The sequence below is a fragment of the Biomphalaria glabrata genome, chromosome 13 (assembly GCF_947242115.1).
Source record: "Biomphalaria glabrata chromosome 13, xgBioGlab47.1, whole genome shotgun sequence".
NCBI classification, from domain to species: Eukaryota; Metazoa; Mollusca; class Gastropoda; family Planorbidae; genus Biomphalaria; species Biomphalaria glabrata.
The window spans coordinates 17,560,442-17,587,395 of NC_074723.1; the positions used below are offsets into that span (position 1 = coordinate 17,560,442).

The 26,954-nt window shown below is 36.9% G+C and overlaps 2 protein-coding genes across 6 annotated transcripts in view; both read right to left on the reverse strand.

Annotated features, from left to right (window-relative positions):
• Window positions 1-6: 6 nt before the first annotated feature.
• On the reverse strand, window positions 7-15,585 carry LOC106062815 (sialin-like). Of its 2 annotated transcripts, none has more exons than XM_056008398.1 (12): window positions 15,053-15,585; window positions 13,940-14,145; window positions 12,935-13,019; window positions 11,741-11,889; window positions 10,932-11,019; window positions 9,490-9,576; window positions 7,762-7,892; window positions 6,109-6,264; window positions 2,352-2,484; window positions 1,839-1,989; window positions 1,416-1,506; window positions 7-366 (listed from the first exon to the last, which is right to left on the reverse strand). In XM_056008398.1, exons 1-12 carry the CDS (start codon window positions 15,066-15,068, stop codon window positions 130-132), a joined length of 1,530 nt encoding a protein of 509 aa, XP_055864373.1. In that variant the 5' UTR covers window positions 15,069-15,585; the 3' UTR covers window positions 7-129. The 2 variants fall into 2 exon arrangements, with proteins under 2 accessions (XP_055864373.1, XP_055864374.1); XM_056008399.1 differs by having other exon boundaries at window positions 6,115-6,264; window positions 15,053-15,582.
• Window positions 15,586-16,112: 527 nt separating this feature from the next.
• LOC106050714 (sialin-like) overlaps window positions 16,113-26,954 on the reverse strand; it is a 30,647-nt gene continuing 19,805 nt past the window's right edge. For all 4 annotated transcript variants that reach the window (XM_056008394.1, XM_056008392.1, XM_056008390.1 and 1 more), the window contains 2 exons: window positions 25,609-25,699; window positions 16,113-17,759 (listed from right to left, as the gene is read on the reverse strand). In XM_056008394.1, coding sequence (XP_055864369.1) covers window positions 17,517-17,759; window positions 25,609-25,699 — 334 coding nt within the window. In that variant the 3' untranslated portion in view covers window positions 16,113-17,516. The remainder of the gene's footprint in view (window positions 17,760-25,608; window positions 25,700-26,954) is intronic.

The window sequence follows — 26,954 nt, forward strand, 5'->3', positions numbered from 1 at the left end:
CACCGATTAGTCTCCATGACTTATAACTCATTGCCTCTAATTCCAATGATTAAGGGTGATTGCAGTATTTCAATCCGGTTGACAATAATGGTTCACTTCAGTGAGGCTAGTACTATCATCAAGTATGGGTTACGTTTCACTTTCAACCAGCACAGTGTTTTCGTCAGGATTGGAGAAGAAGTTGTTTCTTACTCTGCGGCCCACGGAACCGGCAAGTTCATGCCTGTCTCCGTAGTCCTGAAACACTTCCCTGGACCTGAACCACTCTTGGAGATCGCCATCTGCCAGAATGCCAAACAACACGGCACCGAACACAGAGACGGACGAGCAGACATAGAATACGTTTCTCCATTCTGCCTGGGATCTCTGTCAACAGATTTCAAATTATACATAACTCTACGTGCAAGTCATTTCATTTTGGCATAGATAGAAATAAATACAATTATATTAATATCATTGTCAATCAGGCTGAAGGCTGGCTACATGTGAGTTCAAACATACTGAGATTGAAATATTTTAATAGCATTATCTGTATGTCTGCGATAAAAATATTTTAATAGTATTACCTATAAGTCTGCGTTAGAAATATATTATTAGCATTATGTATATATTTGCGATAAAAATATTAAAATAACAGTATCTATATGTCTGCAATAGATATGTCTGCAATAGATATGTCTGCAATAGATATGTCCGCAATAGATATGTCTGCAATAGATATGTCCGCAATAGATATGGTTCAAGCTTTGAGTGAATAAGACGTTAAAAAAGTCTGCTTATTCCATTTTTTATAAAATACTATGCTGGCCAGATGGGCAAAAAGATCTAAGTATTTTTTCTATTTTATACATACCTTCATTGGCACATCGTTTACGAAGGTATTATAAGACCAACATTTCACACAAACACACATACTAAGAAGCTGATAAGAGGACAGTGTATACTCTATTTGCGACTAGCTGTATATCACCCGCGACCTGCCGGTCGAAAAGCTTGGGTAGGCCTATTTACTGATCTATTGGACTGGATTTAAATCTAAAACGGGTTTAGCCGATTTGTTAAAATGTTTCGTTCTTTAATATTTTAATAGAGACAAATTTGGATTTTTTAATTTTTTTTTTTAGTTTTAAGGGGGGTGGGGGTATCTCAATTGTGGGAGAGACATTAAACATTAACTACGGTCTTCGCCATGATCTAAGCCATATTTATGCCACGTTCTATCAAGAATGATCAAATGGTTTTGATTTCTATGCGGGACATATATTCATACATACGCCTTACATTTAATTATATGTTATACATAAATAAAAATCCATAGTCTTTTCTGGGGCTTTAACTTGAGACATTCTGTTCGTAAAGACAGAGCTGTACAACTCCACTCTAGAGCCACCCTTCCCTTAATACTTTAAGCTTACATTTGGCATTAAAGCTTCTGCGACATAAGTAGTAACCATCCATGGAACTGTACCAAATGTTGCAGAAATACTGAACAGAATACCTGACAACCTGACAAGAAACACGTTAAAAAAATATAATTACTGCATCAATTATAAAGTAGTGTGCTTTTATTGTATGCGAATAAAAGAAAGGCTGGAAAAGTTCATTAGAATAAAAAAAAATTTAGATACACGCATTGTTTCGATAATGAATGATTAAAATCAATGTGCCAAACTAATCTAATTGAAAAGTGGTACAGTTTTTCCATCTGAAGTTTAAACAACTTTAATTGATAAGTAGAGATTTTCATCATAAGTTCATGGTTAGCCTATATTACTTAATAGATACATTTATTAAGATACATAATAAAATAATAAATATTACATTAATTATAGGCGTACCTTGGTGCAAGGTCTAAATGATTGACCATAAACCCAGCCCGATTGAAGCCGATACACATGCCCATGAGGCAAAGTAGAACAAAGGCCACACCTCGAGATTCACATGTGACATGTCCGACCAATGAAAGAGTCACACTTGTACCAAGTGAAGCTAGTGGATACAGAAAACTATTTTTACCGAAAATACTAAAAGCAAGAAAAAAAACATTATTGGATTTTTTTTTTCGTGAAAGCTTAAACAAAAGGAAACGCCCAGTGCTTCTCATTCTGAAAGGCGCTAGGTGGTAGTCTTTCAAGTCCTTCTGACTAATGCCAGTTATACCTTAATCAAACTTATCTGTAAAATAGGGGAAGCGTGGTCGAGAGGCTAAGTAGGCCTTCACTTGGCCTGGCTCGGCCATATAAAAGCTACATTTTTGTATGCTCACTTTACAGGGGCAACCACTCAAGTCTCTCATAATTCTTATACTTAAAGCATTAAAAACTTTGCGATGAAATGACGAAATGATTTACCGAACATCTGCGTTGATCTCCTGACTGTCTTGGTCGTCAGATGACCTCGTTCTCTGATTGTATCAGCCAAATGACCAACAGCTATGCACATTACAGTCATACACACGAATGGTAACCCCAACAACGGTCCATGCTGGAAAATGTAAGTTTAAATTAAACAAAAGTACAAAGAGAGTTAGTGTGGAACGCAAACTCAGAGGCGGTCCACCGGGGCAGGTTTGAATATTTTCAGCGCGACTATCAGAAGCTTTAAAGTACTGTCATGACTTTGCCATGCGCACCGCCATCCAAGATAGTGCAGAAAGAAGGTGCGCACTATCAGTGACCAGACAAGTCGGATGTTGACATAAGAGACTAACGATTTCCGCCCAAGTCTAGAGCCAATATGGAGATTCTGTGCTCAAGGCAGATGTCCTTTGTGTTTTTCATGTCTCAGTGTAAATAAACGTCTATGTACTCGTTGAGTTGCCTCACTTAAGTTATTACAGTACAAACTATAAATAAGTAGAAAATTAACTCCCTTCATACTTAATACGCGTGTGCGGGGCGACAGTGTTACCAACTTGATTGTATTGTTAGGCCACTGACGGCATGAAACCGCAGGATGCTGAAATATATTCATGTTTTTGTTTGTTTGTAGTACTAAATTGTTAATATTCATATAGTTTTTTTAATGAAATAACTAAGAATTATAATTTTTCCGAAAAAATACACAACGTTTACAATTCCTTACTAGTAGTAGTATAAAAGGGGAGACAATAACCAGACACTCTTTCGGAAAATAAAAGTATTTGTTATACCTTAACTTCACAAGCTTCAAAACTTTATGAAATCGGATTTTAATATCTTTTCTAGTTTCTGAGATGTGTGAAGGATGGACGGACGGACAAACTAACGGACAGACAGACCTCATAAAACTTAAAGAGGCTTTTCTTATTTAGCGGCCTCAATAAAAAAAACAAACAACTATTTAACGTTCAAATATAGCCAGAAATGGGAGTTGGTCCTCTAATATATTACAAAGCTTGTATTAATCCAATGTTTGCCTATCTGTCTGTTAAAAGGTTTGAACATGTTTTTTCTACCATTTTCCATTCTCGGCTCAAGTTAAAACTTTGCACAATCATTCATTAAACCTGACGAAACACGATTCAATCAAAATATAAAAAACTAATTAATTGTTGGTGATTAATTATTCTGTTTCATTTCAAAATAAGGGTAATAAATGCTACTTAATGAGAGATGTGGATATGTATATGGGTTTAGTCCCCTTTATACTTTTCCACACCTTTTTTTCTCCCTCTTCCTATTCTCGGATCATGTTGAAAAGTTTGCACAATTATTCATTGTCAATACAATATACATATCAATCCAAAAATTAATCAATTAGTACTAAATAATTAATTTTGTTTTAAGTAACAGAAAAGGAGATAAGCCCGTAATTTTCAGATAAATGGCAGTACCATAGACATAAATAAATATAGACTGGAAAAAGGAAATAACTTCATGTAACTTGAAAACATGTATATCTATTGTATTCGGATTTCCGAATTCTGAAAAATTGAAAAATTGCATGATCTTCAGTCTTAGAGATTAAACAAAACTCCTAGACATAAATAAAGTACACAGAAATGCAAGTCACAAATTTTCGTTTCATAAAACTCTATTATCGGCCAGTCTATATTTATTTATGTCTATGGGCAGTACTTAGAAGTTCCTTCCCTTAGATAAGCTTTGTTTTTTAAAAGTCTTATTTTCTATTTGCTTGTTTACATATGTTGTTGTATTTGTCCCGGTAGATCTTGCACTAAGAGATAATAAGAGTGCCATTTATTGGGCAAAACGAAACTGGAAGTGTCTTTTGAAGCAGCATATTTTCACTTAGTTTATAAAACATTTTCAAGAAGAATATTTTCATTTGGTTTTAAACATTTTGAATCAGAATATTTTAAAATTTTCAGAAAAAAAAAAACTTGAGGTATCATTTTCTCTGAAAACTTATCTATTGAAACCTTCAATTCGATTAAACACGACTAGCGGGGCGCCAGGTTGGGGAGTGATATGCTGGGGCGCAGGACGTTCATTTCCTTTTTCAAGGGACAAGAAACGTATTTCTCATAGTAGTTTCTGTCTGGACCGCCCCCGTCACCATCAGCAACAATGCATTAAATCTTTCACCTAGAGCAAGAGCTGCTGAAGTGGTGAACTGAATGCCTGGTCAAAACATGAAACGTCTTCCAAGGACATTTAGACACACGTCACTAGAGATAACATGGCTAAATGGGAGAGAGAGAGAGACAGACAGACAGAGAGAAAGAAACATATGAAGGAAGAGCAGAAAAAGGTGTGTTAGCGCTAAATATATGTGATGAATTGATTTCAACCAAGAAAAAAAAACATTTGTTGAAGTGTTAGAATTACAGTCAGTGCTATTTATTAATCTTATCTTATATAATACAGACATTACTTCAAAAAAAGAAAATGATTACGTCGTACGCGTTAGCATGTTAATCACTTACTTTAATTCCGCAAAGTAGCATTTGTCATAAACTATATTGGTAATCTTATAAGCCAGTGGTTTAATGAAGCTCTAACTAAGGCGCGCGTGCCCTTAGAAAGGGAGGAGAATAATGCTCTTATGAAGGGGTACAAAGACAATTACCATTTCAAGTGTTTTTCTAAATACATTTCTGAATATTGAATATATTTAAAACAATGATAACAATGTCAAATAAAATAATCAACATAAATACTATAATCAGTAGCACCTTTTAGAAATATTATTTTCAAGACATTTCAAAATGTCTCCTACAACGGAATATTTTTCCCGACATCTTCATGTGGCTCATTGTTTACAACCTGCTTGTCTTAAATCTAAAGCGAAAAGAAAGGCGTATCTGTTGTTTGGCGACACTGCGGCACTCCTATCTCATTCACTAGACGGGTTACAAAGGCTAGTAAATGCTTTGGTAACTGCATGTCAAGAGCTTAGTCATACAATAATCCTCACCAAGACTGAAATCACGGCACAAGACGTCACAGAAATGCCCGTGGTATGTATTGGAAATACGCCAGATCCTAACCCGGCACAATACGTCACAGAAATACCCGTTGTATGTATTGGAAATACACCTAATAGAATCGCAGCGCTCACCCAGATTCCCTTGTTTGGGGTATACTGTCATTCTACTATTAATAACAGAAGCTCGTAGAAAAGACACACAATACGTCCAAGGAAAATAAAGAATAAGAATGTAAATATAATGTAAATAATAATGCAAAGAGAAAAAAAAAGTGTTATAATTATGTCTTTAAGTTTCTTTTATTTCTTATTACAACCCTCCACTCCCCTCCCAGCTGATTAGAAAAGGGTGGGGGATTTTTTTTTCATCCGGGAGGGGGTGTGTGGTTCACCAGTAAAAGTTTGAAAAACACTGCACTAGATCTTGTGATTATACAGAGAAAGCAGACAACAGATAAAGCAGACTACAGAGAAAGCAGACATTTATTTTTAGAACTTGTTGTTTCAGAGCGGCTTTGAATTTGGCAATGAGTAGGGGGGGGGGAGTAACCTTTGCTGTAAACAAGTCACAGATTGACACCTTATTTCTCAGTGTGGCCCTGGCTCTGACACTTTTAGAAAATAGAGACACCTTTATTGAAATCTAGATCTAAGTGAAAAGATTAATTTCCAAAATTAACGCAATATTGAAACTGCTTTACATGTTAAGCTAAATAACAACTAGAAATAACCTACACTTGCCTGCATGATATGAAAACCAAGGTTTTCACTTGTGTACAGTGGCACCAAGTTGAGAATAGTGTACGTGACGTAGCTATCACAACAGTGAGCAATGACTATGGCCCAGACGGGACCTGATTTGAGCATCTTTCTCCATGGCACTGACTGAACCTAGACGGGAAGGGGGTGTGAGAAAGTTGGACAAAAGACAAAGAAAGATGATAAAATGTCTGCTTTCATAAACAGAATAGCATATGCATTGTTAAACACAGACAAGCTAACATCTAGTGATTAGGTTACTTTGGATAAAAAATAGTTTTACAAACTATCTCGGGGAAGTTATAGCAAATATTTCAATGTTAAACAGTCCCATGTGATCTCTGCTTTGTGACAAAAAAAAAAGGGAGGTAAGTCAAAGTCAATTTTCTGTAAACAATTTAATAAAAGTTAACTGCCCATTGATTTAACAAAAAGAAAACTTTAAAGCCTTTATTCAGTGTTCAAAATTTTATAACCTAATTTAACCTTTTAATGTTAATACGTTACTTTATCTGCTAACATAGAGAGAGAGAGAGAGAGAGAGAGAGAGAAAGAGATCGCTGTAGATTATTAGTTAGGCAATAAGATCTATCTGGTAGCAGTGGCTTAGCTAGGTTGAGGGAGGCTGGGGAGAATTTGAAAAAACCCCAGGGCCCCCAATTGAGGGGGGCCCCCAAATGAGTGTTTTTTTCCATTAAAAAAAAATATTACGCAAAATGCAGGGGCCCCCTAAAAGGCCAAGCACCCTGGCCCCCAAACGATGAAAGATTCTTAGCTATGCCCCCGTCTGGTAGTGTACAATCCGTTTTCTTTCTATTTTCCTTTTCCTGTATCTAGATCGGCCTGTACTTCTGTAGGCTTAGTGAATGCGCCACTCAACAGTGGCTGCTACTTATCTCCCCTTTAAAGTGTTATTGTTAATAGCTCATTCTAGTAGCTCTATTGATGTACTTTACTATGCTATTAGTAATTATTGTAATTACCTTCTTTTAAAGTAACGTTTAAAATGTATAAGATAATAAAACATCTTTGCTATAAAGTACATTAGTATCCAGACATTGAATAAAATGTCCTTGTGGCGTCTTATATATTATTTGTAAATATATATATATATATAAATATATATATATATATATATATATATATATATATATATATATATATATATATATATATATAATATATATATATATATATATATATATATATATTAAAGGAAATGTGTTTGTGAAGTATGAACCAGAAAACAGATTTTCTTTTTAAATTATAAGCCAGTTAAGTGAAAAAAAAATAAAGCTACTTTTTCAGATCTTACGGGCAGATGATCTCATATGTTTTTGTGGCCTACTGTTAACGAGGGTGTAATGGGGCCAGCACAACGACCTTTACATTCTCCCTACTAACGTCAGGTACCCAACAAAACAGTGGACTCAGAGGCACCCTTAAGATCCCGAAATTAAATAATCTTGGTTTTCCCCAGTATCCAAACCTGGGACTCCCCGCTTCGGAAGCAAAGCGCTTTTCACTCATCCACCTTGCCTTTTATGAGTAAGATGTTGACAATGTTTATAATAATAAATAATAATAACAACAATAATTATAAATTATAATTTGAATGTTTCGTATTACCTTCGTTAAGTTGACTTTGCCTATGTTTGTATCTATGTACAGTCTCTCCCAGTCTGAGATCCACTTATGATTTACAGGTGTGTCTGCTGTCATGAAGATCCAAACAAAGACCCACAGGAAACTGAAAATACCTGAAAAGAAACACTCGAGTAATAACTATGACAGCGTCATGCATGAGATACGCTTCAAGTCTCCAGAATGACCGGAGGGATCGCACTGTGCATCAGTTTTGTTAGGTGGAGGATACCACTTATTACCTAGACACGGATTCCTGTCCTGGTCTCATCGCAACGTATGATCGAATCATTCAGGAGACGAGAAGGAATATGTCGATTAGGTTGCTAATTAGGTTGGGGTGCTTGGAACCGAGTTCCTTGCATTTAGCATTAGGAAAAAAGTCTCATCGACTAGTCATAATACATTTTTTATTTAAAGGGGATTTTTTTTTCATTTGATGAACCCTTCACGCCATATTACCAAATATTGAAAATCTTTTTAGTTGATGCTGTGAGTGAAGTTCAATCCTATAATTTACAACTGTTGATATATTTCAGCTTTATAGCTACAGCAGTAACTTTTTTGTAGTGCTTGACTGTTGCTTTTAGAAATGGTTAGTTCACGTCATATGGTAAATTTAAACTTGATTTCCACACGCTAACTTCTCAATTACGTTTTTAAACATGAATCTCGTGACTATGTAAGTATGTATAAATATAGACAGGACCAAATTGAAAACTGATTACCACAACATTGTGGCTGCAAAATAGCTAGACAAGGACATTAACATATAACTGTAATAGTAGCAATGGTTGAGAGTTGTTTTTTAGATAGTGGACTGAATGAAGTGAAATGAGGATAAACTTTGATCTGGGAATGAACCAAAGATGAACACATTTTGACACCACGGCTACCTGCGACTCAAGGACATAATTAACTGCTTCTCTCTTGCTTTTATAATCATAAATCTCCCCTTCCCCTCCACCACCTCCCCATCTCCTACATACTCTTCTCATCCCGAATAAGTTCTATAATGGGGCCGACAAAAGAAAACTACACAAAATTTTCTTTCATCAAATATCCCTATTCTTCTTTTCCTTCGTAATTGTCCTTAGAGCTGAGTCCAAGACTATTGGAGCACTAAGCTCTTGGAAACTTGCCTCCTTCTGCCTGTCTGAAAAACAAACTTCTGTCTGGGAAAGACCAAGCAGATGTAAATGTGTACATTCTTATTAACAATGGCTCGTATCCCATTGAAGCGAGGCCAAAGGCCGAGCACACCATGGAAACTCCCTCATATTCCTTTTCCGTACCACATCGCCATAAAAACAATCCCTTGAGAAAAGGGGGTTCAGTTTTGCTTCCCTATTGGCCTAATTGTATCCTCTAACGAACGTTGCAACCAAGTGCCACGATGGGGCTAAGAAGCATTACCCGAAATACAAACATAATTGCATCAATGGTGTAATTTAACTTGTTGATTTAGTTGCCTTGCTGTTAAATATAGCGATTCAATAGTAACGGTCAAATACTATAGTCGCAAACAAAATACCCGCAAATCTGACCCATTGCATTCTTTAAAACCCCAGGTTTCCACGTAGGCTACACATGACGTCATCGCTTGGTCAAGTTTGCACGTTCTTATTAACATCACACTTTCTGAGAAGTGTCACGACAGACAAGTCATCACATCGTGACAGTTCTCTTGCCGTGTGACAAGTCTAAGCCTACCTGTGAAATAAAAGATGGCTGCCCATCCAATGTCTTCGCAGAGCAGCCCAGTTGTTGAAAATATATAGATACTTCCAACAGATGTTCCTGTTTATAGGAATTATATTTTTATATAATTAACAGTGTTGAAAGAATCATTATTACTCAACTGCACTAAATAAACGCTACGGTAACATGCTGCTGAATCATTGAAAGGTAAATAAACAAATATCGTTGTGTCTATGACATAATCTTTTTTTTTTTTAAATTGCAATGAGAGTTTAATTGTAAAAAAATTAGCAATGTCACAAGATCACCTATTGATGCCCAATTACACTGTACATGCTAAATATATGTGATAACTACAGTGGAGTTAAAGGTAAGAGAGTAACAATTATAACAATTATTAGAAATTCTCATAGATGGAAGAAAAACGAGCAAGCTTTTCGGTGTATCCGGTGTTAACCATAAAGGTCGTGTTGATAAAGGTCGTGTTGATAAAGGTCGTGTTGATAAAGGTCGTGTTGATAAAGGTCGTGTTGATAAAGGTCGTGTTGATAAAGGTCGTGTTGATAAAGGTCGTGTGTTATAAGGCACTTGAGATTCACATTTTCTGACCTCTTTCATTTGTAACACAAACTAATTTGAATGTGGAGGAAGATTTAGACCTTCACTCTATAATTTCAAACTTATTTGTAAAACGCAATGAGATAGTGTACAAATATAGGTCAGTTATTTTGTAATTAGTTGGCAACAGACACGTTTAATATAGTTTAGGTTATTGTGAAAATCTAAAAAAAAAAGCAGAAAAAAAATGATCTCATTTATTTACAATCACAAATTGTCTATAGGAAGCCAATTATGTAAAAACAAAAAAAGACCGATCTATTCAATATCTATTCAATACCTATTCAATATCTCTATTACGTGTTTTAGTATTAGTTGACAAACTGATACCTTTTGATTGAAGCTCACACGATTATATTGAATGCGTGCTTTCTCATGTCTATCGACAAAGTTTAACACAAATAATTGAAATATTGAAAAATAAAACGCTTTGCAAGTATCAGTTTCTTTTAAAGTATATCATCTTTATTTGTTGATTAGTTGCTTCTGACATAACACGTGTAGCTTCATTTAACTTTTAACACATGTCTCAAGCCGCAATAGAATATCAGGGCCGGCTTTAGATAGTTAAAGGCCGTAGGGGAAGTAAATTTGGTGGCCCCAAATGAAATAGAAAGATTAAAAATAAACATCGTAAAAAAACTAAAATTGCGCAATTTATTTAAACCTAGTGTACTCCAATAATGACATTGAGGATAAGTTTCGCTATTTATTCTCTTTACAAAAAATCGTAGGCACCAGGCGGCTGCATAGTTTGCCTAAGGCCGGCCCTGAAGATGTGTGCGTTTTTTGTTTTTTTTTTCATATAGAAAGTACATTTTCATTAATCAGCTCACCTGCAAACACTATTGAAGCAAGTTTTGTCCTTTCATTAGGTGTGCACCATTTCCCTTGCATGGTTGTAACACAAGGAAACGTAAGACCCTGACCACAAAGTCATAAGGGAAGAGAGGAATGCATACATAGAAGAAACAAGGGAAGAAGTTACAAAGAGGAGTTACAATGTAAACATTAATTTTTCTATATATTCACACCTTTGAAATAAATATAAAGGCTATAGTTATCAACACTGGAAAGTAAGGGAAAAAAGGTGGGGGAGGTGTAAGATATAAACAAATCTGACAATGTAGCGTATGTTATACTGTGTAGAAATACAAATAAAATATATTTAGTGAAATGAGAAAAGAATTCAATCACACATATTGTGGAGACTTTCAAATCTTCTGAGAAAGCGATTCTCAACTTTTTTTTCAGAATTTCTTCTTTTTTTTAAATATGTACTTACTTTAGTATAGAATGTACCAGCCCAAAGTATATCATCTTATTACGTTTCGTCAATTGACATCTTTTATAAGAAATGTTTATATATTAAGTCCAGACCAGGTAGCCATCCTAACAAAAACTTATAATGATATATTTTTAACACAAGTCCTAAAGTCACGAAAATGGGGATTTTATCTCCTATTCTCGAATTCAAACATATACACATACATATACACATGTTATGGGAAGAAAACTGATAATGAAACATTAAGCTTTCAAATCTAGTTAAGCAAGTCTAATGATTTTGTTTCCTGCCAAAATGAAATTATATTTAGACAAAGTCAAAAATATCATATTTTATGAGAAAATTGTCAATACCTACACCAGAGAGTCCTAAGATAAACCTTACAGCAAGCAACAGATAGACGTGAGTCCTGGCAGACACGGGGGTGAGTAGAGTACACAGTGAACCTATTGCCATGCCAGAGGCCCACATCAACCTAGCGCTGTAACGTAGTGCCAACCATGAGGCTGTAGAACAGAATGTAAGAATATAGTATAGTGATAAATAAACCTAGCGCTGTAATAGAAAAAAAAAATTAAAGCCACATTCATTATTTCATATGCTAGGACTAATTCATACAAGTGGGGGCGCGGTGGCAGAGTAGTTAAGCGCTTGGCTTCCAAACCTGGGGTCCCGGTTCAAATCTCGATGACTTTTGAATTACTGGATTTTTAGGGCGCCTCTGAGTCCACCCAGCTCTATTTGGGTACCTGACTTTAATTGGGCGAAAGTAAAGGTGGTCGGTCGTTGTGCTGGCCACATGACACCCTGCTCGTTAACCGTTGGCCAAAGAAACAGATGAGCTTAACATCATCTGCCCTAGATCGCAAGGTCTGAAAGGGGAACTACTTTTAATACATAAGCGTACTCGTGCTTCCCTGGAGGTGTTAGAGCACGGAATGGGTTGCCTGAATCAGCCAAAAAAATCAATGACTTATCAGCGAACATGCATGACTAAATTGACACATGAAGTGCGCAGGACGTATTCTCATTTAAAGTAACGTCTGTAACTTGTAAGATAATCTAATGCCAACTACGAGGCTGTGAACGTAAGAATGCAGGAATCTACTAAATCGACACTATCTTAGCAGATGTTAGTGAAATATTGAAGAAAATTCAGAATTCTCTTTCTTTTCCTTTGCGACTTTAAAAAAAAAAAAGTCAAGAATTTTAGAAACCTTTTTGTTTTAATTGTACCCTATTTCCAGATGTTTCATTTCCATTGAGCTTCATCGACCGTCACTAGGTGGGACTGGGGTTTAATACGTTTCAATAATATTTCATGTTAAAGCCTCAATCATTAAGACAATAGAAAACACAGTAAAGTCTATATTTTATAAGATAAGAGAAACTCTACAATGATGCATGTTGTAATTCTTTTGTTATTAATATAATGACACTGTCGTCTTTTAATTATTTATATAGCCTACCAAAATATACAATACATAAAAATGTCAGTGTAAACATTGTTAATAAATTTGAATAGAATCTATTATGTAATATTGTGTATACCTGGTATTTGGGTGAGTAACTGTCCATACAAATACACTGATAAAAGCTGTCTGACTGTCTCTTCATCCCAATCAAAGTCTCTTGTCTTAAAGAAATCAAACACAAACTTAGACATAAATACAAATACGTGTTTGTAATCTTCAAATAGGGGTTAACTACTAATAATGTTGCAAGCTTAATAAAAAGATTGAATACCTTTACATTCACAATTGAAATCAGTAATAAGGCAAGAAACATCATCTGTTTTTGTTTAGGTATGTAGTTTTTAGTTTACATTAAATATGGTCAATGTGATTAGCGTTCACAAAACAAATGTCTTGAGAATTATATTTTATTCAAACACTTCTCTTTTTAGAACTAATTAAAACTTTTGCTGTTCCACTTCAAACTTAAATATATATATATATATATATATATATATATATATATATATATATATATATATAGATATAGATATATTAAATATATATAACTTTACGATTTTCTGAGTTTTTTTTTTTATTTTCGCATTTTTACCGACACTACTTTAAAGCTTACAGTTGGCAGCACTGTCGTGTTATAAAAAGTGTTGCTTATTGTGTTCTCGTAATATTGGCCTACAGCGGATTTACTACATGGCGTAAATCCTAAAATTTACATTTTTTTTTGTTACTATAATGTGCATATGAAATAATCTTATTTTTTAAACGAAGGAAAATTGTATTTAATTGACAAGTACTCTGTTTTGGAAATGGCACGCTTTTAGATATTGACCTTTTTTTTTACAAATAAGTAGATTTTTATTAAAGCTTTCAAAAAAAAAAGTGTATGAGCCTCCACAAGAGTGCTGCCCGGAGCCTCCACAAGAGTACTGCCCGGGGCCTCCACAAGAGTACTGCACGGGGCCTCCACATACTTAGCAGAACATCTTACAGTTGGAGAAAGGAAATGGAGCACAGAAGTTGATTTTTGTTTATTCATTACAAACCTATACATTCTTTAAGTAATATACTTTCGCTAACTTACCACATTGTATTCAACATGTCCTCCACAGACATATGTTATATTTCTGCCCCTGTCGACATCGGAATTCACCGATGTCAGGTTTTGGATGTCATGGTTTACCATGCAAGATAAGGCCGCGTGGATATTGTCACGCGTGACCGTGTGCAGGACAATGCCCAAGCAGGACAAGAGAGCCCAAACAAAGCGCTGTGAAACAAAGTAAGGAGCTGAAGAGAAAAAAACGAAACAAAGTTTAACATTTAGCTCAGCTTTCATTTAACCTTCTAATATTGCCTCCCCTTCCAAAATAATGCATTAATGCAGTGGGGCATCTATTTGATACAAATTTATTTACTTGTTATTATTATTATTAATATTACTATTTTGCAATTCTCTTTTCAGCTTACAAATTCTTCATCGGTTAAAACAAAAAGATGCTTCTCGAAAACGGCTCTAATGTTTTTCCTATAATTTGACAGTTTATGCATATCTTTGGAAAAAGAATTATTATCTTCAATATATACGTCATTGGGTATTCCCGCGTGTCCTTAGTAAACAGTCAAATAAATAAACAGACGTCTTCTAAGTCTGGAGCTCTAGGACTATCACCAAATTAGAATCTATCGTTTTAAAGTGATCGCTCTTACAAAATGTTAGCTTCATAAAAAAGGATTTTTTTTTTCAAACTTGTTTCAATACCTCTCTTCAAGTCACACTTCTTTAGTGGTCAAAACCTTCTGGGTGGGCAAAAGGTGGGTGGACGCGATTCTCGAAAACGGCTTTCACGATTTTCCTATAAATTTGACAGTTTATATATATAGTTTGGAAAAGAATTGCCAGCTCATTGGCCACACTTGGAAAACTCTAGTTCAATCGTTAAAGTTTTTCAAAGTGTACAAATCAAATAATTTCAATTTGGCTTGAGAACTGGAACATTGTTATCTTGAACAGACTCTACAACTTCGGGTATTTCCGCATGTATTCCCTATTAATTGCTCATCGATTTTTAAGTCTAGATACAAAGGGCTATCATTAGTCTGGTAGATCTATACATTCGCTTATCCAGGATTTTTTCTAAGGATTTTTTAAAAAATATTTAACATTCATTAGTTAAGAAAAAATATACTTGTTTACCTTTAACGTGCGCCATTACAAGATCTCTAAGCTGCTCACATTCACAACCTGCCCTGCTTTGCTCCACTCAGCAATGTTCTTGACTGCATTTCATATTCAGTTGTCCAAATGTTAATATCATTAACATGAGAAACTATGACTGCTAAGCTGCCATAAACATATATTAATGACATCCGCCTGACACTTTGATACTAGTGTGATCCCAAAGGCCAGATGCTAAAGAAATGATCTATCCAAGTTCAATTTTACGAAGACTTTAGGAAAGGATTGTTGTTTTTTTCGAAAGTTTTTTCTTGCGAAAATGTTCTCAACAAAGCGCAAGTGATAACAAGGCATTGCTAATGTGGTGATTGTTTCAGACCCAACTATATACCTACTAAAGTAGATAGGGCTGAAAAGATATTACCGTAAATAATCAATTACAGCTTCACCAGAAGGCTGAATAAAAAGTAGTCCACTACTCAAGGATTATGAAGCTCAGTGTACATATGGATCCTAATGTGAGAATGGCATATTTCCATCCATGTGATTGTATAGTGAGTGTGAAATACTGAGCGATGGAAAAGATGAAATTGGATGACTGCCATCCATATGATGAGAAAATGAGACAAGGTGTATAAGATATAAGAATGAATGTGTCTGGTAATGTACACTGTCAGCGCGAAGGCCTCGTGAGGTGTGTACATAAAAAATGTATACATTAATTTCGTGTGTAAAATGTTATCCATGTTTCCGATGTTCCTTCAGAGTTGAAGATAAGTTATGATGTATTTGCCATTGTACTAAAATAGCTACATGAAGCTCCTATAGTGCAAATAAATAAACCAAAAAAAAGGTAAAAATGTAGATCTCGTACCTTCTTCATTGTTGTGGAAGTTAATTTTGGAGAAGAAAATAAGCTTGGTCAATCTAAATAGTTTCATACTTCATATTAAGTTACCTTGGTGACTCTTTCATGGAAAATTAAGATAAAATGTTGTTTTTTTTATAAGTTCGATCTTTTTTAATTTTCACTTGTGTAAGTAAACAATTCGACCTTTTTGTGATGTTTTACTTAAGAAAGCAAACAGTTCGACCTTTTTGTGGATTTTCACTTTAAAAAAACAGTTTGATCTTTAAAAGTAAACAATTCGACCATTTTGTGATTTTTACTTGAGAAAGCAAATAGTTCCTTTACATTATTTCTGTTTATCTACACAAGTATCTCCGGTGACGTGGTGGAAGTGCTTTGTGCAGTACTCTGAATGACATGACTGGCAGTGTCACCAATTTAAATAAATTCTCACAGAAATGGACGAATTCTTCCTCATCTTATGTTGTAAAAAAAAAGTTTCAATATTTTTTCTTCAGCAAACAGTGTATCATATCGTATTGGACAACAAACAAAATAATAATGAACATACAGCTTATTGGAGACCCATGCGGATTAAATGCATTCATACATTTCTTTATTTTTCGAAACCCTATTGTAAAGGATTAACACGAAGTCCCGTTTTTAAATCTTTTTTTTTCCAAGATGCTTATTCGACTGTGCATACTAAATGCTTATTTAGATTTATTGCTCTTTGGTGATTTGTTCTAGATCTAATACAAATGTCATAACATGACGATTCAAACTAATTGAGTTTGGGTGCTTTACTCTAGCTTTAGACATTTATATCAAAGGAAAAAATCAAGCACTGTCTTACTAAATACGTTAGAATGCAAAGATAACATTCAATGCTAAAAATATTTAAACAAACAACAACATATTTATTGATCGCTCTCTCGGTCATTTTACGTCCCAAGGGAGTGATCTTTTACCCTTGCATCTTCTCCTGTGACTAAAAAGGCCAGTTCAATCTTATTAAATATATTTCATGTTTAATCAATTATTAACATAATTACAAATAAAATGTCAATGTCAAGTTAATTATAGCTTATAATATAATGCTAATTACATATGTCTTGTTCAAGTTTATAATGAATGTATATATAATATTATTGACAGTTTTAGGCAACACAAGTGTTGTAATTTATATGGTGTTCTCTTAAAATGTGCTCAAAAACAATCTCTTAAGTTTATACTATTGAAATATAGCCAATTGAGATCAATACATATGTTTTCTTATTCATTTGTCTGCACCCTTTTTAGTAAGTATGAGTCCCTTTTATGAGTTAAAACACCACCCGTATCTATCTACATTGTAAGAGAATCAAGACATTGAATGTTGGAAATTTTAAATCTTGTATTCCAAATAATACATCAGCAATCAGCATATTTAATTAAAGCATACGTTATTAATGAGTGGACAAACAAAGTCAAGGCACTTATAGCTCTAATAGGCTGAATCTGAGATGTAGAAAAATATGGATGGACATGTATCACCATTTGAAACCTTTGTACTGGATTGTATTTTCAAGTAATCTTATTTCAAACTGTCAGTGAGAATGTCGCTGCTTTCTCTTCAAACTTCTAAAAGAATTAAACACTGCCGTCTTCACTTGAGAGTTTGGTGGGCGGCGGAATGTCCATGACCTCTTGCAATTGACTTGTGGTAGTCGTTGAGAGTTCAGTGTCCTGCTGGGCATTCTTTTTGGCCTTCTTTTCGGGTGCCATGGCCCAGGGCTGCAGCTCAACTTCGCCGAAGAATGTGAAGACCAAGGCCCCAGCTACGGCGTCTAGTGCGCACAAGTAGAAGACGTATCTCCATTCCTCTGTGGTTTTCTGTGTGTCAGATTCAAGCAACATAACAAGGCATAAACTAAATATAGTATACAAAGTATCTGTTATGCACAACCTGAAACTGTCGTCTTCAATCTCTGTCCTGAACATAACATAGCTCAAGTGTTGAAGATGGTAAGAAGCTGGGTTACAATAGCTAAAGTGTTGACGATGGTAAGAAGCTGGTTTACAATAGCTAAAGTGTTGAAGATGGTAAGAAACTGGGTTACAATAGCTAAAGTGTTGAAGATGGTAAGAAGCTGGGTTACAATAGCTAAAGTGTTGAAGATGGTAAGAAACTGGGTTACAATAGCTAAAGTGTTGAAGATGGTAAGAAACTGGGTTACAATAGCTAAAGTGTTGAAGATGGTAAGAAGCTGGGTTACAATAGCTAAAGTGTTGAAGATGGTAAGAAACTGGGTTACAATAACTAAAGTGTTGAAGATGGTAAGAAGCTGGGTTACAATAACTAAAGTGTTGACGATGGTAAGAAGCTGGTTTACAATAGCTAAAGTGTTGAAGATGGTAAGAAACTGGGTTACAATAGCTAAAGTGTTGACGATGGTAAGAAGCTGGTTTACAATAGCTAAAGTGTTGAAGATGGTAAGAAACTGGGTTACAATAGCTAAAGTGTTGAAGATGGTAAGAAGCTGGGTTACAATAGCTAAAGTGTTGAAGATGGTAAGAAGCTGGGTTACAATAGCTAAATTGTTGAAGATGGTAAGAAACTGGGTTACAATAGCTAAAGTGTTGAAGATGGTAAGAAACTGGGTTACAATAGCTAAAGTGTTGAAGATGGTAAGAAACTGGGTTACAATAGCTAAAGTGTTGAAGATGGTAAGAAGCTGGGTTACAATAACTAAAGTGTTGACGATGGTAAGAAGCTGGTTTACAATAGCTTAAGTGTTGAAGATGGTAAGAAGCTGGGTTACAATAGCTAAAGTGTTGAAGATGGTAAGAAGCTGGGTTACAATAGCTAAAGTGTTGAAGATGGTAAGAAGCTGGGTTACAATAGCTAAAGTGTTGAAGATGGTATGAAGTTGAGTTAAAGGATTGGAGGGAAATTTACTAAAGCACAACTTAAAACATAATATAAAAAAGGGGGTACTAGATGTCAGGTGGGTTTCGTCGCTTAAGTAGGGTATGATATGATGGTCCCGTATCCCCAGCCTGAACAGAGTAACACAAGAACCTAAAGATAATGGCATGTAACATACGAACATCGGATAACAGTTATTCAACTGAACAGTTAGTGAATAACAACAGTTTTCAATATGAACAATATTTAATAATAATTAATTATAAGTTACCAACATATTTACATATACATCACTATCGTTGAAGTCATCATTGAATTAATAATTAGTCTAACATCACGCCAATAAATTTACATAACACACCTTCACGCTCACACTCCATCTCGGCGCCCAACGTAGCCTCAACTTCCTACACCTCAACAACAAGAGTTACTGCAAAACTCCAAGGCGGGAAGGCGACACACTTTCCCATAGCCCAAAGCCTAACACCCCTTATACAAGGGGGAAACAAACAACCAGACCAGCTACCTAGCTCACAAAAGAAGCTCTCTCTCTTGCGGGAACTAAGGATGACGTAAACACACACACACACAATATTCTAGACAACAAACGCACTTAAAAGAAACTACTTCCTATACGCTAAAACACCAATATTAAATGCAAAGAAAACTTCACGCGCGCACGACACTTGAGTTCCAATTTCGATAGAGACAACGAATTTTTATTCGAGATTCATATCAAGCTGAAATGTTTCAAGATACCCTCCACTTCACATGGCACTAACGAGATTAAAAGTAGCCCACTAAGCAGGCTAGAGAAGCATGGAGGCAGGCTATGCAATAATAATACTAATCAGTAAACATAATTCTCTACGTCGCCCAACCATGCGGGACACCACGCACGCATGCCGACTCTCTAACCTTCCTCCCGCTCCCTCCCGTGCTGTGTAAACACACTATAATTGGACAGGCTACATGAGGCTCTATATGGGGGATATTAAATATACTAACATACAATATTTAATAAGCTTCTTGAGCCCTTGAATTCACTCTTATAATAGTAGGTCTACATCTATTATAATGTATCTAGTATCTAGTTTTCTTGACTCTAGATCTGGATCTAAATATATGTAGGCCTAAAAGCAAATGTTTTTATTTTAAAAATGAATTTAGGTCGATTAGCTATTTGGATAGCTCCATTCATACTATTTTTACATTCACGCATTCGCTTTCTTATAACATTATTATTTCGTTTAATTGTTTCCAAAACACTTTCAGTGAATATATCGACATTGATACGCAAATTAAGACCCGCGGGTCTTGGGTAATATATGGCTAGTAATAATAAATGGACCTCATTGATAAAACAACAACAAAAAACTGTCATGTGATAACCATTGTTGATTAAAACAATAAAGTAATTTGTATAGAAGAGATAGAGAAGCACATGATTCAATGCAGGGCCGATCCTAGCAATTGCGGGGCCCTATGCGAAACTGATTGGAGCCTAGTCTGGGGGGTGGGGGGAATAAGGATAATAAGTGAAAATTAAGATTTTGTATTAGAAAATAAATTTAGCTCTGCATTTTATTCATTCTTTTCTAAGTACAAAATTGCGATCAAGTTAACGGTTAACTTTATTTTACGAAACTTGCAACCTATGGCATATTTATATGCCAGTGACTATAAAAAGTAAATAAGGTATTGAAACATTCGGTTAAAAGGGAAATTCGTCCGATTATTACAATGTATTACATGAAAGCTGACAACGCCTTTTTTATCGCGCCTAGGATTGGCGTTTTCCGTATTGATATAACACACACAAAGACAATTTTGTCTATTTTTCAGGAGATTTGTATGAGTTTTCAGGAGATTTTAATAAGTGCATGCCATTTTAAAGAATTCTTCGTATATATTTTACACTTAATAATTACACATAGAATTAGCGCGGGGCCTATGAAAGCGCGGGGCCCACTGCGACCGCATAGGTTGCAGTGTTCTAAGACCGGCCCTGATTCAATGTTGTTTGCTTTCAATTGGTGAATGAGGTCCATTGATATAAGAAAAAACTCCTGATTGTGATATCAGCCGATGGCAGGGGTGGATGGGGGAAAATGCTCGGTGGGGATGACAGTAAGGCCCATAAAGGATTTATGCTATTCTATTAGACAAGGGGCCTACAAGACTTTAGTTGAAGAACCATTTTCGAAATATTGATTATTGTATTTTTTTTCCTAAGCAGCGGTGTACCGCAGTTAGAGTAACATCCCGGGGTGCCGGTGCTTTGGGTGCGCCAAATAAAATGTCCCTCCCCCGAAGAAATTTTATGACTGATTTTTGCTTTGATTTTGTTTATTTTAGGTGAGATTTTTTACATTTTTAACCCTCATTTGCCCCAGCGCAGCCAAGGGGGTTTTGAGTGTAAAATACCCCCCGGGGGGGGGGAAGGTTAACCCCCCTCTTCTATAAAACAAAATAAAAATCCAAACTACAATCACCAAATTCCATAAGCGTAGCCATGTAGGATTTTGAGTTTAAAACCCACTACGAAATGTTTTTTTTAATGATAAAACACCCTCTTCAATAAAAGACTAAAGCATACAACAGTCACAAGATACTATGAGCGTAGCCAAGAGGCGGTTTGTGTTTTTAAAAAACTCCTCCAGAGGGCTTTAAGTTAAAACCCCCTCCAGAGGGTTTTGAGCTTAAAACCTCATAGTACTTGGCGGCGTGGCTTCCTCCGAACCCCGCTGGGGGAGCTTACAGCACTCTCCCTCACCTCCTAGCTGGCAAGGGTCGGGGTGTCTGCAGTCTTACCACTAACCCCAGTAAGAATAAACATATTCCGAAAAAAAAAATGAAGTGTCAGAATGAACTAAAGATGTATTAGTCTGTAGGGAGCCACTGATCAAGATGTATTAGTCTGTAGGGAGCCACTGATAAAGATGTATTAGTCTGTAGGGAGCCACTGATCAAGATGTATTAGTCTGTAGGGAGCCACTGATCAAGATGTATTAGTCTGTAGGGAGCCACTGATCAAGATGTATTAGTCTGTAGGGAGCCACTGATCAAGATGTATTAGTCTGTAGGGAGCCACTGATCAAGATGTATTAGTCTGTAGGGAGCCACTGATCAAGATGTATTAGTCTGTAGGGAGCCACTGATCAAGATGTATTAGTCTGTAGGGAGCCACTGATCAAGATGTATTATTCTGTAGGGAGCCACTGATCAAGATGTATTAGTCTGTAGGGAGCCACTGATCAAGATGTATTAGTCTGTAGGGAGCCACTGATCAAGATGTATTAGTCTGTAGGGAGCCACTGATCAAGATGTATTAGTCTGTAGGGAGCCACTGATCAAGATGTATTAGTCTGTAGGGAGCCACTGATCAAGATGTATTAGTCTGTAGGGAGCCACTGATCAAGATGTATTAGTCTGTAGGGAGCCACTGATCAAGATGTATTAGTCTGTAGGGAGCCACTGATAAAGATGTAGTAGTCTGTAGGGAGCCACTGATCAAAATGTATTAGTCTGTAGGGAGCCACTGATCAAGATGTATTAGTCTGTAGGGAGCCACTGATCAAGATGTATTAGTCTGTAGGGAGCCACTGATCAAGATGTATTAGTCTGTAGGGAGCCACTGATCAAGATGTATTAGTCTGTAGGGAGCCACTGATCAAGATGTATTAGTCTGTAGGGAGCCACTGATCAAGATGTATTAGTCTGTAGGGAGCCACTGATCAAGATGTATTAGTCTGTAGGGAGCCACTGATCAAGATGTATTAGTCTGTAGGGAGCCACTGATCAAGATGTATTAGTCTGTAGGGAGCCACTGATAAAGATGTAGTAGTCTGTAGGGAGCAACTGATCAAGATGTATTAGTCTGTAGGGAGCCACTGATCAAGATGTATTAGTCTGTAGGGAGCCACTGATCAAGATGTATTAGTCTGTAGGGAGCCACTGATCAAGATGTATTAGTCTGTAGGGAGCCACTGATCAAGATGTATTAGTCTGTAGGGAGCCACTGATCAAGATGTATTAGTCTGTAGGGAGCCACTGATCAAGATGTATTAGTCTGTAGGGAGCCACTGATCAAGATGTATTAGTCTGTAGGGAGCCACTGATCAAGATGTATTAGTCTGTAGGGAGCCACTGATCAAGATGTATTAGTCTGTAGGGAGCCACTGATCAAGATGTATTAGTCTGTAGGGAGCCCTTGATCAAGATGTATTAGTCTGTAGGGAGCCACTGATAAAGATGTAGTAGTCTGTAGGGAGCCACTGATCAAGATGTATTAGTCTGTAGGGAGCCACTGATCAAGATGTATTAGTCTGTAGGGAGCCACTGATCAAGATGTATTAGTCTGTAGGGAGCCACTGATCAAGATGTATTAGTCTGTAGGGAGCCACTGATCAAGATGTATTAGTCTGTAGGGAGCCACTGATCAAGATGTATTAGTCTGTAGGGAGCCACTGATCAAGATGTATTAGTCTGTAGGGAGCCACTGATCAAGATGTATTAGTCTGTAGGGAGCCACTGATAAAGATGTAGTAGTCTGTAGGGAGCAACTGATCAAGATGTATTAGTCTGTAGGGAGCCACTGATCAAGATGTATTAGTCTGTAGGGAGCCACTGATCAAGATGTATTAGTCTGTAGGGAGCCACTGATCAAGATGTATTAGTCTGTAGGGAGCCACTGATCAAGATGTATTAGTCTGTAGGGAGCCACTGATCAAGATGTATTAGTCTGTAGGGAGCCACTGATCAAGATGTATTAGTCTGTAGGGAGCCACTGATCAAGATGTATTAGTCTGTAGGGAGCCCTTGATCAAGATGTATTAGTCTGTAGGGAGCCACTGATAAAGATGTAGTAGTCTGTAGGGAGCCACTGATCAAGATGTATTAGTCTGTAGGGAGCCACTGATCAAGATGTATTAGTCTGTAGGGAGCCACTGATCAAGATGTATTAGTCTGTAGGGAGCCACTGATCAAGATGTATTAGTCTGTAGGGAGCCACTGATCAAGATGTATTAGTCTGTAGGGAGCCACTGATCAAGATGTATTAGTCTGTAGGGAGCCACTGATCAAGATGTATTAGTCTGTAGGGAGCCACTGATCAAGATGTATTAGTCTGTAGGGAGCCACTGATAAAGATGTAGTAGTCTGTAGGGAGCAACTGATCAAGATGTATTAGTCTGTAGGGAGCCACTGATCAAGATGTATTAGTCTGTAGGGAGCCACTGATCAAGATGTATTAGTCTGTAGGGAGCCACTGATCAAGATGTATTAGTCTGTAGGGAGCCACTGATCAAGATGTATTAGTCTGTAGGGAGCCACTGATCAAGATGTATTAGTCTGTAGGGAGCCACTGATCAAGATGTATTAGTCTGTAGGGAGCCACTGATCAAGATGTATTAGTCTGTAGGGAGCCACTGATCAAGATGTATTAGTCTGTAGGGAGCCACTGATCAAGATGTATTAGTCTGTAGGGAGCCACTGATCAAGATGTATTAGTCTGTAGGGAGCCCTTGATCAAGATGTATTAGTCTGTAGGGAGCCACTGATAAAGATGTAGTAGTCTGTAGGGAGCCACTGATCAAGATGTATTAGTCTGTAGGGAGCCACTGATCAAGATGTATTAGTCTGTAGGGAGCCACTGATCAAGATGTATTAGTCTGTAGGGAGCCACTGATCAAGATGTATTAGTCTGTAGGGAGCCACTGATCAAGATGTATTAGTCTGTAGGGAGCCACTGATAAAGATGTAGTAGTCTGTAGGGAGCCACTGATCAAGATGTATTAGTCTGTAGGGAGCCACTGATCAAGATGTAGTAGTCTGTAGGGAGCCACTGATCAAGATGTAGTAGTCTGTAGGTAGCCACTGATCAAGATGTATTAGTCTGTAGGGAGCCACTGATCAAGATGTATTAGTCTGTAGGGAGCCACTGATCAAGATGTATTAGTCTGTAGGGAGCCACTGATCAAGATGTATTAGTCTGTAGGGAGCCACTGATCAAGATGTATTAGTCTGTAGGGAGCCACTGATCAAGATGTATTAGTCTGTAGGGAGCCACTGATCAAGATGTATTAGTCTGTAGGGCGTCACTGATCAAGATGTATTAGTCTGTAGGGAGCCACTGATCAAGATGTATTAGTCTGTAGGGAGCCACTGATCAAGATGTATTAGTCTGTAGGGAGCCACTGATCAAGATGTATTAGTCTGTAGGGAGCCACTGATCAAGATGTATTAGTCTGTAGGGAGCCACTGATCAAGATGTATTAGTCTGTAGGGAGACTTGATCAAGATGTATTAGTCTGTAGGGAGCCACTGATCAAGATGTAGTAGTCTGTAGGGAGCCACTGATCAAGATGTAGTAGTCTGTAGGTAGCCACTGATCAAGATGTATTAGTCTGTAGGGAGCCACTGATCAAGATGTATTAGTCTGTAGGGAGCCACTGATCAAGATGTATTAGTCTGTAGGGAGCCACTGATCAAGATGTATTAGTCTGTAGGGAGCCACTGATCAAGATGTATTAGTCTGTAGGGAGCCACTGATCAAGATGTATTAGTCTGTAGGGCGTCACTGATCAAGATGTATTAGTCTGTAGGGAGCCACTGATCAAGATGTATTAGTCTGTAGGGAGCCACTGATAAAGGTTTTAGAAACGTTGACGTACTCTATTCAGAAGGGTGTTGGGCCGGGGGCGGAGTGCTTACAGGCTTTGCTGCCCCGGATGCATGATACCCTTGATACGCCACTGTTTCTGAGGGCATGTGTTGTCAGTATAGATCTAGATCAGATGACATTAAACTTACGTTGGGGGTAAGATATCCAGCAATGACGGGTGCAATCATTCCAGGCACTGTACCAAATGTGTTAGTCAATCCAAATAAAATACCGGCATATCTGAAAGTACAGTCGATTCAACTAAGGAGGAGATTCAAATCAATGGACTGCTTACCAGTTTTAACTAGTTTAAAGTCATGTTTCCTTTTATATAAAAAAAAATGAACCTTTATGCCCTGTAATAGAGTCTAGTCATGTTTGATTATATTTTAATATTAAAGATCTGTACCAAATAGATTCTACATATATAAATTTAATAGTAATGGCATTGTAGAAAAATGTTAGACTTTTAATTTTGAGACTGCATGTTAGTTATCTTATTTAATGCTAAAATTCTCCATCGTAAAGAGAAAACTAAATTTTAACTTCACCTATCCCTTAGTCTGTTGGACCGTTGGGGCCCTCCACAAAATCTGTCAATCGTGTTTCTCCATTTCTCTCTGTCCTTTGCCTTGGATAGCATTTCATTAACTTTGCCAGCCCAGAGGACCTTGAGTTTGAGTTTACGTTTTTTGACAATGTTTAGCATGTCATCGTCTGCTCCAATGGCTGTATTAATCCTGTTTCTAATCTCTTCTTTCTTGATAAGTGACACCTAAGATCTTTCTGTAGCATCTTAGTTCCATTTCAAGGATCATCTTCTCTAGCTCTGCAATCAGCGTCTAAGATTCACAAGCATATACCAATGTTGCCCTGACCAGGATGCGCATCATTCTAATTTTAGTGTCGAGGGCTATGCCTTTGTCTGTCCAGATTGTTTTGAGTTTTGCAAGTGTAGCTGTAGACTAGACCTGGTTATTACCAAGTACTTGGAACAACTAAGTACTTTTCAAGCAAAAAATTATACTTGATTTGAGAATGTCAGTTTGATTCTCAGAATGCGATCATTATTTAAATTTTCCCTGCTATTTATGAATGTTGGATGCTATCAATGGTCACTTTCGAATAAAGTATTCTATTATCCTTTAGTTATCAAGTAAGAATATTCTAATTATTTTCGTGTAGTCTAGGTGTGCGATAAGGGCATCTAAAGTAACCAAAGTTCCCTTTCAGACATTCCGATCTATGAGGCAGAGGTCAACAGTTTCTGTGGCCCACGGCGAACGAGAGTGTCATGTGGCTAGCACAGCGACCAACCGCCTTTACTTTTCCCCAACTGTTGTCAGCTACCCATTAGAGATAGTTGGACTCCTAGGCGCCCTTCAGATCCCGAAAGTAAAAGTCCTAGTCTTCACCAGAATTGAACCCGTGAACCCCGGTTCGAAAGCCAAGCGCATTACCACTCAGTCATCGTGCCCCCGTTGAGGGGTACTGC